Consider the following 16,001-nt stretch of genomic DNA (forward strand, 5'->3'; position numbering starts at 1 on the left):
GGTCTAGCATAGGCCTTAAGCCTGTTAGTATTAGGCTAGGCCTAGCCTAGGCGTTTTAGCCTTGCTAGACCTATGAATGTTTGGTCGTTTGTTGACATAATTAACACTAAAGTAGGTATGTTTATAAATCCATATAAATATAACATTTAATATAATATTATTAAAAACCAAATGTTACTGTTTTAATCAATGTGAATTAAATGTAGGCCAGGGCTACCTTTTATTTGATTCAAATGACAGGAATCTATTTAGAAATTAGATGTTATATAAAACAAATAATGAATGTTTTATATTCGTGCAATGGTACAAATAATGGCTATGTAAATGTTGTACATATTTCTTAATGTATTAAATTTTAGTTTCATATATTTCTAGAAATTGTATAATTATCTGATGGTACTATCTTAACAAAGAACAAATATTGTCCTTCAAAAGTATATTGTCTAGTTTCAATTTTCCCTCCTTCTTGCAAGCTATTATTAATGACTTTTGATTGCTATTATTTGTACCATTACACTCATAAACATTCATTATTTGTATAATACTGTAGTTGAATACCTGTAATGAAGTAAATCATTATTTTTAATGACCTTCATACTATAAATAAATTTTTTTCATATTATTCCCAGCGTACTAAAACTATTTGTTTTTAATAAGACCTGTCACCTTTCTTGCCATCATGACCATGCTTTGAAATTGTATGAGTTAATTCTAGGCCTACCTGAAGGGATACACGTGCCATACACACGCACATGTTTATTTTGTGTTGTAGGAGTTTACACTGTTATTGTTGTGATAACCATATAAAGAGGGCAGTAGAGTGATAGAATAAATAAGGTAGAGTGTTACAGGCAAACAGTATTTACCTGCTTGGTTGATCACCTGTGTAAACAACTGTCAGCTGTAGTGATTGACACAGTATATGTGGCACCAGCAATCAGTAGAAATTGGACATAACTTGTGGGTAGGGGATCAAATGGTTTTGCATCATATTAAAATAGATATTATTAGCATTAATATGTCATACCTAAATTATTGCAATTCATGTTTTATCTGAAAATAACCTTTTTATTCAATAAATCCTAGTATCTTGGCTTCAATTTGATTTTTAAGAAATAATAGTTTTTAAATGTGGTTATGTTAATGGTTCACAAATGTTTACTCCCTTGTGAAAACACAACCATAGTTTGCAACAAAAAAAAAGAATTACACTTCAATGTAAACTAGACATGAAACTCGTCACTTTGACGAGTTAGTTATCCGCACCACGACAAACGCCACGTGCACGTCATACGTTGGAATATTGCACACAGATAAAGATTATGGCATTATGACAAGAACTGAAGAATATGACATGCTGTTAGTGCTGAATTTTGTGTCATATAGTATATACATGCAAACAGTATAAGCTGTATACATATTATACAGTGTAGAATAGGTGAAATTACGGGACCCGCCATTTATTCCAATTTTTAACATGGCGACGGTATCAAAATGAAACACTTAGATAGCAATTTCAGAAGGAAATTATCTCAGGAACAACATATTAACGTGTAGAAGAAATTTGAATACGTAAAATATAGATGCGCACCCTTTTAAATGTGATGAACTATTACGCAAAATATGAAAATACGACTTTTTTTATTCAACTGGCCATATGATGACGTCACAACATCCGATTGGCAAAATGTTTACATGAATTCGTATCTACAATCCAATAGCTTCCAGAAAACGTTTTAATCGTGATTATCACATTTTATTCTTACGAGCTATTACAGATTAAAATTTACTGTAAAGATGAAATTAATGACCCACGTAATTAAAATTTTTAGGCATGATGACGTCATAAAAATTAAAATATTTTTATCTCATGCTAAAGAAAGTTGATTGACCTACACAATATATAAATGTAGGAGAAAAAGGAATACAGATAAGCGCGATGCGCTCCATTGAATGTGATGAGCAATAACGAAAGAGACAAAAATCCTATATTTTACATTCGTGTGGCCATACGATGACGTCACAATGTTTTTTTAGCCTTATTGATGCATGATCCGATATCTACAACTCATCAACTTCTAGATTTTGTAATAAAAATAAACGGTTAACGGTTTACTTTAGAAACTATGACTGTTTAAAAAAAGACATAATTTTGACGATTTTTTAAGCTTTTTCATAAAAAACGCGCACGAATTGTCTAATTCAACGTGTTCGTATGGCGTTATTTAAACTGGAAAAGGTCTAAATTGTTTTCAAAATCACTGGGAAAGGCTTGAAAAATATAATTCAAGAGAACAAAATATGTTTTTAACGCTATGTGCGCACCGCGCGCATAAAAAATTGCGCGCCCGTGGGAATTTTTGACATGCTCAAAATGACAAGAAACGCGTAAAAAGTTGATTAGAAATTAATTTTGCGCATTTTGAAATTTTAAATGCGCGTGCGCGCGTAACTTCTTGTCAAACATGCCATTTTTAATCCGTAGAAAGTTTGCCCCTGATATGACTTAAATTTTGTCAAAGTGTCAATACTAAATGACTTTTGGTTTTTAATCTATGATCAATCATTGAAATTCATAAAATTGCGCATAAGTCACATTGCGCAACTATGACGTCATTCAAAAATAGGAGGTGCACAACTTCACGTAAATGCCCATATGTTGTCAAAGTTATGAAATGTTATGTTTACACATTTTAGAGGAACACGACTCACAAAAAGGAAGGAAGGAAAGAAGAATAATACAGAAAAAAAATATTGATCTCATACAATTACAAGGAGTTATCCGCTTGGTATACCAAGCGGATAACTAATTAAATAGCAAACCATGGTTAGGGTGCTAAGGGGGTTTTAATCAATCGTCTATGAAACAAATGAAGATTCATTTTAATATCAAATGTACAGTAGGTTAGGATCTAGGAGAACCCAAGCGTCACAGTACCGTGACGCTTCAAAGGCCTGGGAAGAACACTGCTAAAAATTAATATATTAATGAGATTTTGTTTTTTCTGTGACTGCATGTTTTTCAAACATTCATTTTACAGTGTACACTAATATTATTTGCGATGGCTTTGCAAATTTCTATTAAAATTGCTTGCTTTTAAAATTGAAAAAAAATAGACACTGAAATATGAAGAAGAATATAGTATGTCTATTATCTTTATCTTTCTAATGTAAATGCTGTATAATGTACATCTGCACTATACATCCATTTACAGATTTGTGTATTCTGCATTGTACCAGGGAAGAGGGAACCTGATATATTTCTGTAATCTTTTTGATTACCTTACGATCAATTTAGAGCGAACCCTGGTTACCGACAAGGGCGTATCCCCATACTTCGGTTTTGGGTTGATGCATGTTGGGATTTATAGTGGGCCGCAATTAGAATCGCCTTATTTTTCACATTTTTAACCATTTAAAGACGAAAAAAGTTATCTCAATAGGACCATATAGTATTTATTTTTACATTAATGTAGTTTGTGACCTTAAATTAGATCTAGAAAACGTAGGGAATGGGTCTTTCATTTATCATGATGCCCGTTCATTGACCGATTACCTGCTAGTATTATTAGTTAAATGAAAAAGTAAAATATTCAATGAATTCTGAGAGCATGAAAGAACTAAAGAAATGCAAAACCTTTAAAGAATGTTTATTTAGAAGGAAGCTACAAGAATTTATTGTTTTGTTTGTTTTTATTTTATCAGCTCCCACATTACAAGATATCCAGATGGACTTACAACTTCAGTTAAGATTCATGATAAATACATAATAAAACAGCAGAAGCTGGCAACATTCTCTATCACATACTTCTTGCCAGTTTGATTTAAGTTCAGTTTCTATATTACACTGACTCACTTGTGTTGGTCATAAACAATAAATGTTTGGGTTGGATGAAATTTGTTAGAATATGAAAATAAATTAAATTTATGATTCCTTTTATGGTATCATTTCCGTTCATAATAATATATTATCCCAAGTGCCTAATGTTGTGAAATCTCTAAGCACTGTACATACATTAACCCCAGTCAATTTTTGAATAAAAAGCAGCTAGTAATCAGCGCAGTTTACCTTATCAGGTACCCATTTGTACACCTGGGTGGAGAGTGCTAAATCAAAATCATGGGCATTTACTTTTACTGCTCCATTTCATTGGAACCAACTTCCTGAATGTTATTCATGCAAATTCATTGAACACCTTTATTATCAGGCTTTTTTACTTTCATTCATTGCATTGTTGTGTCAATGCGCCATGAGCATTGATCCTGTTTGATGGAAATTGAGAAGATTTCCTTATTATTATTATTTATTATTATTATTACTATTTATTATTATTATTATTACTTTATGGAAATAAGCACATAAGTCTAGTAATTATATGTTTTAAACATGGAATGTACTCTGCTCATTATTATTTTGTTGGTGTATAAACCATGTTATAAAACCAGTTATCTGATATGATTTTTTACCCAATAGATAATCTAAATTATTCAAGGTCATGTGTTAAGCTGTAGTAATTTACTTTGGCATCTCATCAGTATGCATCTTGATTAACATTCAGCTAAATGAAAATCAGAATCTTGAATTAATTCATCTTAAAAGAAAAGTGCTTTTAAAGCAGCTGAGTTATCACTGGCTAAATTTCTCTCTCTTTACCAATATCCACATCTCCAGGTGTTTTGCATAATTTTGTTTAGTTTCGGTATTATCATATTGACTTAATCGCAAGGGTGCAATATAAATTATGTCCTCCATTTACATAACATGTTTGGAGAAGAATATTTGTCTGGTGCCTACATGGAAATTGACTCCTTATCTAGTTATTTAATTAGCATGGCAGCATGCAGGACACGTGGGGTTACCCTGGCAACATCATATGTCAAGATGATGAGAGGACAAAGCAACAGCTTAGTTGATGTTCACTGACAATTTCCAGCAGATGTTTGGTTTGGTCTACTGTAGAAAGAAGCTGTTATATATATATAGAGGGCAGCAAAACAGTTTCTGCTATATTAAAGCTAGAAATACTGAAAAGAATTCCATCTCTAAAACAATCTGATCTTGACAAGAATCGCATCTTAAAAATAATCCTATCTTGAAAAGAAGGTCATTGTGAAAAGAATTCCATCTCGAAAAGTATCCCATGTTGAAAAGTAATTAGTTAAAATAATTATTTAAAGTGGAGCTCCACTCAGACTTTTTCCGCTTATATTATGTTTACTCATTTCTAAAAATCGGTGTTTTTTTTAATACAGTACACTTTTTCAGTAACTTAGGAGTTATTAGTTTACAATACATCAAGATATCACACCCTAGCTAGGCTCTTAATTATCTCATGGGTTCGAAAAGGCTTGGTCGTTTGGCCACATTCCTGGGTTTTCTTGCACACATTTTGAAACACAAAATCCTCTACTTGACAAATTATATTGCTCACATCTCAGAATAGTTAGGTGATATGGAAGTTTTGACTTGTTGGACAAATGCTTTATTTTTATATCCACACTTTACAAGTTTTAAGTGTTTATAAGAGTCTATAAGAGTCACTAATCAACTTACCTAATTATGTGTATAACCTAGAATTTCATTTGAAACTAAATTGAAATAAATATTGCTACTTGGCAGTGATTCCTCTGTAATCGTCTTTAGCACATAGCTTTTAATTTATGTCTCTTTAGATAAATAGATATCAATATAAGTTCTTTGCAGATTATGTCCCTGTTTCTATACTGTATTGTAGACAATAGTCTGAGTATACTGATTGCAAAGGAACTAAAGCATTTTTATTTTAAAAAAAATATTTTTTTTGACACTCTGAATGTGCTCTTGGTAATTATTTTCCATCACTATTATACAGATATTTCCTGCTTAGAGGTAAAATATAAGATTTGACATCCCTGAGGGAATGATATTTTGCTCGAGGGAATATAATTCTCGAGAGCATATCATTCCCAAGTGGATGTCAAGTCTTATATTTTACCGATATAAAAGGCGATATCTGTTATATTATATAGCCAACAACAAGTAGAATATCTACTGGGTCGGGTAGCTAGGCCTCCTTTATATAATAAGCCTGTCTATAGTTAGACGTTGCATTCACCTTACCTTGCGAAGAATAGTATACAGATAATTACTAATTAATGATTCCTTGGCAATAAAATATTCACTTAGGCATAGGTCGTTTAAATAATAACAGAAGATTTTCTATCAATAAGCCTACATTAATAATAATAATATTATTATCAGGTAGGCTGAATAAATAATAATTTGTCTTCTTCGAGCCGAATCACCGGATGTTCAGTGCGCCGCACATACCAGGTTACTACCGTGAGTATTGACCAATCACAAACGGTCTTTCGTCACATCTATAGAGATACAAATGAGGGCGCTATGTATGGATAGTTTATTTAGTTGATTAATTTCTTCAAGCAAGTTACGATGTGGACTAATCTTCGCGAGTTCAAGTCTCAGTAGATGGCTTTTGTTTATTTATTGCCAAATGTGAGTGATGCCACACAAAAATTATACAGTCAATATCATCGTACTCGAGAATTTACTGGATTTAATATGTTTAATGACAGGGACACGATAATCACTCGAAAATTACTTGGTCAACATCATCATACTTGAGGAAATATGCAATTTACGATCCTCGCAGCAGTAGTGATACAGTTTCAACCAATCACATTCACGTATTTACATAGGCTATGTAATATAACAAAATGTAATACATTTAATATACTGAAATCTACATTAAAAAAATATTCTAAGCAACAGTTATAAAAATGTTTAAAATAATATAAAATACAATAAGCTTAAACGTTTTTTCTTTTTTTTGTTTTGTACTATTATTTTATACTAGTGCCCACAGATGGTTCAAGAATACACCGTACTTTGAGCGTAAACAAACTGGCAATTTCAAATGTACGTACCGCAAGACTATAATATATTGTCATAAACGAATGGACATGATGATTTATGTAGTCAACTAAAATTAGCACCCTGGGAATTACTTCCGAAAGAGAAACTTGTCACAAAATGTTTTGATTTGGACTCATTTATAAAACAAACCCAATTTGTGTTTTGTATGTAACATTAGGGTTGAGGGATGGGGAAGCGGATAGGTACAAAGAGGAATAATTTTTAAATATATTCTTTATCCACTTAGTAATATGTTTCATAGGCCTATAAATAATATCCCACTAAATACAGTAAAACATTTGCGATTTAATACTTTATTAAAACTGTCACTGTCATAGTCGATTGAAATAGTAAAGTACATGCAACGATACACCACAACATTTATATTTTTTGTAATTATTAATTAATACAAACGTTGAGAAGGAATGGTCAGTAATAAAGTTTATTTGTATATTATGTGTTTTTAATCTAGTTAAGTTTAAGTTAAAAATAAAATAAATAAGTTAAAAGTTAAATAGGTTTTTAAAAACAGTAGGGCCTACCCACACTCACAGTAATAAAGTTTATTTATATAAATCTATCAAAATAGTATTTTCAACATTACGATGCTGTACTCGAGCTGTTCAACCGGTTTTCAGCTATTAAAAAAAAATTATCGTAGGAGGTATTATTGTGTGCGGGTATTTTTCAAGATGGACATCCATTAGACAGTGTATAGCACGATCAGAAACACCCCTATTTCGAACAAATCGTTGAACCTAAATTCGTTTTAATTGTCAATAACTAATTATCTAACTCAATTTAATTAGTAAACAGGGTTACATTAGGTGGTTAAAATCAGTACCGAAAGATTGACCAACTTTATATACCATTCTATACGTCTTCTATACTTCTAGAAGTAACGTGCGATTTACCAAATTTTGCCCTTATGTAAATTTATATATAGATTATTTAGATTATAATGCCAGAAATGTATGCAAAATAATATACTGCATTTTGTTTGGTTACATTTTATAGAACAATCAAAATGTCTGTGTTTATGTGGTAGATCATTCATAAACATTTGAGTATTGTTGTATGACTATGCATAATCATTTTGTTAGAAATAATTATAATATTTTTATTATGCCACATCATAAATTGTCATGGAAACTGGCTGTGGAGTATTGCATTATTATTCCAATTCGTTATTGAATGATTGAACAGTGAGAGGTTATAAGATGCCCATTATGCTGTTTAGATCCTGCAATTAAGTCAGTTAAATATAGTTTTACCCTTAGTTATCATAACAAAATAATAACCAGGTTGTGAATAAATTAACCCCAATTTCTTGGCAGCAGAAACAGGACAAATTTTCAATCAGTTTGAAAATAAAGGTTGAAACGAGTGGGGTTAGAACGCCATTTAACGGGTTATCCCTGTGTAACTTTTAGGCTATGTTCAGACCAATGGTGTTAGACCGTTTTAGCGTACAACGATACTAACAAGGTCACATTACAAATCGCAGAGAAAAAAATGAGGTGTTCAGACCCATAGCGTACGATTATCGTTACAACGGAAGTGCGTCATTCAGGTTGTTTCTAGTTGCATATTCTTGTGCTCTTACCCACGTGTTTCATCATTATCTCCACTGTATATAGGCCTAGATCTTAGCCCTACAAAATTAGGACAAAATTTGCCATAAATAAAACATACCTCAGCATTTTTTTTTTAATATAGTAAGCCAAATTTCTGTTTCTATTGTTTTTATTTTGTAGTAAAAAACATCTCCCCCAGGCTCTTGTGTTGTTACAAAAATAAAGCAGGCCTCCTGATGGAGATTGTATTGTGTGTTAAATTGTTATGAGTCTGTTGAAAGTAACCCTAACTTTCTAGAAAAAAGATACAGCTCCCCTCGTTTACTGAATTTGTTAGGAGTTAGAGGGTTTCAGCAGAACTTGTCCAGTCTAGTCTGCCTTGTATACTGTATTATGAATGAGTGACTTGATGTCCCAAGCTAGTTTTTAGCTTGAATGAATGGGTGTCTAGAAAACTTGGATCTAGAAAACTCAGATCTCAGATATATTTGAGTTTTCTAGATCTAGAAAACTCAGATATCAATATCTGACTTTTCTAGTTCTAGAATGGAACTAGAAAACTCAGATCGTCAAATGATTTGTTGGTAGGTCATTTGGATCATTCCATTATTAATCAGAAGGTAGGTCATTTGAAATACTAGAGTTTAAAACTGATTACTGTGTAGGCCTACGTTTTCTTACTAATATAACATGTAGAAGCGGCCAACGGCTTAAATCATAAAGAAAATACAGTGCACGTTACCGTTAAAATGTAGGCTTAAAAATTAGGTATGTACGAGTTGGTGTGGATACGAGTTGATTGAGGTACGAGTTAGCCAAGTGGGGAATAGGTACGAGTTATTTTGGGTACGAGTTGACCTAGTAGGGCCAGGCCTACTCTTGGCGATACATCGCGATAGCGCCTACACGTTGAGCCTTGAATTGAGTTTGCTAAGCTAGGCTAGGCCTAAATGCTAAGCCTATACATTTTAAAAGGTGTATAGTGTATTTACATTAATTATTATTATTATTAGTATGAAAACGTAATAATACTGTATTATTTCAAACAAGCTACCCTCTAATAATAATGGAACGATCCATTTGATGATTTGAGTTTTCTAGTTCCATTTTGGAACTAGAAAACTCAGATATTGATATCTGAGTTTTCTAGATCTGAGTTTTCTAAACACCCTGAATGAATGCGTGAATGACTCTAGCTAGGCCTAGGCCTAAAAAAGGGGACGGGATTGTAGTCCCTATGTTTAAATACAAGGTGAATTTTTTTAATTCATTTGTTAGAAAAAATAATGGTATCAGTTTATGCATGTAGTTTGTAGCCTAGTTTTTGTTCCAACACTTGTATTTGTAGTCTTGTTAGGCCTTATTTATTCTGGCCTTTTTTGTTGTTGAAATCCATCTCACACATTGCCGATACAGTACAGCCTGAGCCCAGGTCAAACCTTGTTTCTCGTCATGACAGGAAACGTTCTGATTGGATACAACGTAGAGTTACAGTAGCGTCGTACGCTAAAACGGTACTATCAACTGTTTTCCACTACAACGCTACAACCGTTGTACAACGCATTGTACGCTAATCCCCAACTGTTCAGACACACATTCTTTTAGCGTCGTACGCTAAAAGGGTCTAACGCCATGGGTCTGAACAGGGCCTTAGTTTGCAATGCAAAATAAATAATGGTTATTTGATTGACAGCTGTTCTAGTTTGACTGCCTGATCACATTGAATTTGGGTAAGTTAACAACATTAACAACCAACCACAATTATTGAAACAGAAACAGGCTTATTGGGACAGACAGACAGGAGTTTAACCAAGGACTTCAGTATCAGTGCAATGCATTGGTCAACTGATTTTCAAAGAAAACTGGGTTTGCAATGATGTACATATTTAATTCACAACAGCTTTTACAAATGCAATAGAAGCCTTCCTAAACTATACAGTAGTATGTAATAACTTATAAGAACAGGTTTTATTGGTCAAGGATTAACACAGCATCTAATAAAAATCATGAATTCAGGATTTAATGCTATAATAATTTTAATAACACAACATTTATTTTAAATTTAAACATTATAAATTCAGTTTTAATAGCACATCATTTTAGCAAAGCACTGAGAGATTTCATTAAAAATCTATTATGTCTCACAATATCAATTACTATTTGCATATCAAATGTTTTTTTTTCTTATCCTCATTATGTACAGTGTACTCCATACATTATTAGGGAACTTTCGCATTGGGACGGTAAACAGAGTATATAAAAGAGCATGATGTTTTTTTAGCCACAAGTGACCCTGTACAGTTGAAAAGTTTCTGCATTTAGCCAGGCTAGGTCTTGGGTTAGCAAAGTTCAAAGGATGAACTAAAGACACCCAATTAAAACCTTAAAAGAGGCTTTTTTTAATGAAACTAGAAGAATCAAAGTGAATTCACAGTCTACACATACTATATAATATACATAAAATATGTTTTTGTTATTTTTATAACTAAAATTGAAAAATATAGGCATACCACATACTAATCAACTATTTTTATTATTGAACATTTCAAGATGACGTCATAAACTTTGCTCTATCTATCGGACCAAAAGACAGTCCAGATAAAAATGGTACAGAGTATACTGGGCTTATACTCGTGCGCAGATTAATATTTTGTAGAAAATTACTGATTAGTAAGCTCACTAATGTTATAAAAGGAGAACATACAATTATTTACAAACTGAAATATGTATTGATAACGAATGCTATATAAATTGCATTACTTGTAATCTGTGAACTGTACCTATCATATTTTTTATTTATAACTAAATTATTTATTTAAAAATTCAGTAAACTGATTCTCATTCAAAATTTACAAAAATATTGTAATTCAAAACAGAAACAATATTAAACATTATTATTTTTAAGGCATTATTTTAAAATTATTTTTTAAATTCAAACTGATGACTGGTTTGGTAATAGCTATAGGCTTAGCGGGACGTTGTATAGTTGCTGCATTAATTGTCTTTCTGTTTTTGCCAGAATCCGGTATTTTCGCTGAAAAGTAATAAGTCCTCCATTGTTTTTGCCTCATGATCGATCGAAAAGTGAGTGAATTATAGAAGAAAAACAAAAATATCAATCTGCACGCAATGCATGTTGGGATTTATAGCGGGCTGCTAAAATTATTAGAATCGACTTATTTTTTAGACAAAAAAAGTTATCTCAATAGGACCATATAGTATTTATTTTTATATTAAATGTTGTTTGTGACCTTGAATTTGATCTAAAAGACGTAGGGGATGGGACATGTTTTAGTTATTAGGCTACTAGTAAATTTCATTAAAATTTTACCAGGGTTTGGGTGTATACAGCAGCCAATTACATAGCCAGTACTGAATTATACAGTATTGCTGTAAAAATTGGATAATTCTTTTCCAAATATAAAAATAACTATATTTTCTTTATAAGCCATTGGTTTGCAATATTGATGTATATCATCTAGATTATGCAGGATTAAACTGAAGAATTTTGGAATGACATGGAAAATTATATGATGAAATGTTAATATTAATATTTTGAATACTGTGTTTAGACTATGAAACATATGATCAAATGTTTCTACTGTAGTATCTTGGCTGTTTAAATTCCATTGATGCATGTGTCAATTTCTTTGTCATATTTTGTAATTGAACAGTATTATAAATAATAACATTTTCATTGTCATTTAAAAAAAATTGCATGCACATATTGGGTTTTCCCACTAGAATGAGGGTGGAGAAGAGAGAGGAGCCAATACCAGTTTCAGTAATCAGCACGATTTATATTAAAAACATTGTATGCAGTATAATATATTATTATGCATTTTATTTCTATTTTGTTCTAATTGCGTTCAAACTTGAATTGCACATTGATTTTAACAAATTAAGAATAGATGGCCAGCTATTTCTAGAACAAATATTTGTAATTTAATTGTGATAAATTATATTCTCATTTGATATTAGATTGCTTACAATAGGCCTACATTAAATCACTGTATGCAATTTAATATTCATAATTATTACACTTGAATACTGTACATTATTCAGTTATGTATTATGTTCACTTATCGCACTAATGTGGATATTTGCAATTCACTTAAATCAATAATATTTAAAAAGTGGTATTCATTTACATGAGGAGAAGTGTTGCCATATTGTGCAAATAATATTTAGTAACATTGTAAAAAACGGCTACTCAAACCTTGATTACACTTTACTACAGTGCATTGTATAATTGAAAGTATTTAAATGTGGTATCATTGCCCATCATAGGCCATAGCACTAAGACAGGAATTCTGTATACAAAATTGTTAAATTAAATCATTACAAATATATTTTATTTTGGCAATATTTTTTTTTATTAATATGATTTTAACCACCTAAAATTGTACACACATTAATTTTTGAATACAGTGTCGTATTACAGGAACTTTGCAATCTACATTGAAATAATTCTTTGGTATCAAAATTTGAACAATGTTGCCACAAATGATTTAATTAAAAAGTTAAAAATACCAAAAGGATGAAGTTTACAAACGGTAATATTGAAGGGCTAAGTCTGGAACTTCTGTTGTCTTTATCAATATCTGCATTATTATTACTTCCAGTTCCTTGATATTTTACTGGTCTTTCAAATAAGTTCATCGTGACACTAGCGGTTCCAACATTATTAGTAGCTGTGCATGTATAGTTTCCAAAATTAATTGCAGATAATTTTGTGAAATGTATCTGTGACGTTCCGGTTATGATATTATACCAACCACCAATTATAATATCATTATTAAATGTCCAAGATACAATTGGATTGGGTTGACCAGTTACTTTGCAGATGAAGCTAACATCATCACCAACTGGTACAGTTATGTCTTCATGTGCAAACATAGTCGTTGGAACACTACATCCAGGGTTTTGGCATTCAGTACGTATGTCTGAGTCTAAAATAATGTTCCTTCTGGACTCTGTCAGACTCTTGATGTTACAGTCGCATTTCAGAGGATTGTTTGTGAGTTGGAGCGAGTTCTGGTGGATAGCAAGGCTTGGTGCATAATCAAAGATGACACTTGGAAATGTTGTCAATCTGTTATTGTCGAGCCATAGCATTTCCAAATACATCAGTGATTGTGGTATAAGAATCGTACTAAAACTCAACGACGTTAGAGTGTTGTTCTGTAGGTTCAAACTTTGCAGCTTGTTTTCATTTCCAAAATCAAATAAAGAAAATGTTGCCAATTCGTTGTTCTCCAGAAATAAATACCCTAATGTGCTTAGATTGCTGAAAGTGCCATTTTCTATTTTGCTGATCTTGTTATCAGCAAGATTAATTTTAGTGATTGTCTGTAAATTTTCAAAGTTATATTTTAGAAGACTTTGCAAAACATTTTTGCTTAAATCCAGAATTTCTAGGTTAGGGAGGGGTAATGGAATTGTGATTTCTGCAATGGAGTTTCCAGACAGTGATAGGTACTTAAGTGATGCAAGTTCAGCAAACATTTCTTTTTTAAGCATTTGCAATAAATTGTCATTTATAACCAATTTAGTGAGATTTTTAAAACCTGTTAAAACATTTCCAATATCACTGATTTTATTTCCAGATAAGACAAGCTCATCCAAAAACTCCAATCCATCAAAACATCCTTGCTCCAATATGATAATGTCATTTTCTGGCACATACAACTCTTTCAGTTTGGTCTGATGACTAAAGACCGAGCTGGGAATTGAAAGGATGTAATTTCCACCAAGATTAAGTTCCGTCAGTTCAGTTAATCTGAAGAACCATTGTTTATTAATTGTTTTTAACTTGTTATTTGCAACTGATAATGATTTTAAATTTAGAAATTCATCAAATGTATCATTAAGAATGTTCATAACTATTCCAGATCCCAAATCTAGATTCTGCAATGATGATCCAATTCCAGAAAATAGATCGCTTGATATGGAAATAAAATTTGGTTGAAACTGCAAAATCTGTAAATGTGACAAGCCATTAAAAGCCCCAGTTTCCACTTGTATCTTATTGCCTGTAATACGAATCATCTTCAGATGCTGCTGATTCCCAAAGGCCATCTCCTGTATGTAATTAATACTACCACTTTGAACATCAATAGAATTTAATCTGCTATAATTTGAAAATGAATTGTTGGATATAAATTCAAATGTTGAATCTTTAAATTTAATGTTATTTACAGAAGGACACGGGTTATGTTTAGGTATGCAATCAGCGTGAACACAAACACATGCTCTTTCTATAGTCGTGTCTGGTAGTTCTTCATTAGCTTCTGTGCAAGAAAATGTGTGAGCAAAGTAACACACATTTCCATTAACGGCTACAATTAGCAGCGCCAACAGGTTACAACGTGCCAAAATCATACTGAAATTTCTGTAATGAAAAAAAATGTGATTTTAGCTTGCTTTTATGACAGCTTGCTACGACCCAAATGCTACCTACATACAATTTCTAATGCACGCTTCTCCACCAAGGTGCTCAAGGCACAGTGTAATCATTTTATAATGTGATATAAATGAGCCTCAGTGTTTTGCACATGTTGTCCAGAATCTCTCTTAATATCACCAGGTGGTGAAGAATTAGGCCAGCTTATTGCCAAGACTTCCAATTCCTAAGCTCAATTCTTCCATTTCAAGCCATTCTGCTTTTAGCTGGTGTTTAGTTATCTTTGCTTTCACCATTTTAAAAATAAGGTCAACATTTATTTTTAACTAATTGGAGTTAGCTAAAGTGGTATGCATGTTTTGTATACTAATGCCAATAATGTTGTGTAATAAGTGGGTTTAACAATATTGCCTACTTTTCACATAAAGACATCACGCTAAGCCATCCATATATGCTGTACGTGTGAACAGCCCTGATATTCACCCAAGGAGGATGTGATTTCATATACAACATACATTGGGATTTGTAAAAACCTTATAAAATTATTTCTACCATTGAATTTTTGTCCCTGTATGAAATAAAGTTAAATTTTAAAATACTGCATATTAATGCTAACCTTATAATTTGCCTATAGATTCTGAATTATGTGAACAATGCAATAATAAAACATGCCATAGTCAGAAGCAATGTCTTTTAAAGCTCAGGTACAGGCATTAATTTTAAATATAATATCTGGTTAATTGTACATAAATCAAATATTTGTAACAGAAATCAAGACAAAAAAACATGAATTTCCTTTAATATGGTCAAATACAAAATTTGGCAATATTCTGCCATAAAAACCAGGAATACTTTTTTTCAGTAGTTAGGTAGTTAACCTAATGTAATAACATGTCTGGTGACTCCCTAGTGAAAAAAGATGGTGGATATACGGTGGATAATTTTTGCTATAACAGGAAAATAAAAATCTGAAGTTGAATAAAAATACCAGAAATGTAAAATTCAAGTTATATTACCTATATTTAGTCATCTGATAACATTTTTTACCACACCGTTTAGCTTTCATAGCTTTTAAAAATGGCTCTCTATTTACAAAATTTGT

General features: G+C 31.8%; 2 protein-coding genes across 2 annotated transcripts in view; one reads left to right on the top strand and one right to left on the bottom strand.

Moving 5' to 3' along the window:
• Positions 1-16,001, bottom strand: part of LOC144835096 (uncharacterized) — a 168,708-nt gene that overhangs the window by 151,434 nt on the left and 1,273 nt on the right. Inside the window, exon 2 of the mRNA XM_078690135.1 lies at positions 12,903-14,887. Coding sequence (XP_078546261.1) covers positions 13,009-14,877 — 1,869 coding nt within the window. The 5' untranslated portion in view covers positions 14,878-14,887 and the 3' untranslated portion in view covers positions 12,903-13,008. The remainder of the gene's footprint in view (positions 1-12,902; positions 14,888-16,001) is intronic.
• LOC144835123 (uncharacterized) overlaps positions 1-16,001 on the top strand; it is a 116,115-nt gene that overhangs the window by 74,905 nt on the left and 25,209 nt on the right. The gene's annotated exons all lie outside the window — the stretch shown is intronic.

The sequence above is a fragment of the Antedon bifida genome, chromosome 2 (genome assembly GCF_963402885.1).
Source record: "Antedon bifida chromosome 2, ecAntBifi1.1, whole genome shotgun sequence".
In the NCBI taxonomy this organism is placed as follows: Eukaryota; Metazoa; Echinodermata; class Crinoidea; order Comatulida; family Antedonidae; genus Antedon; species Antedon bifida.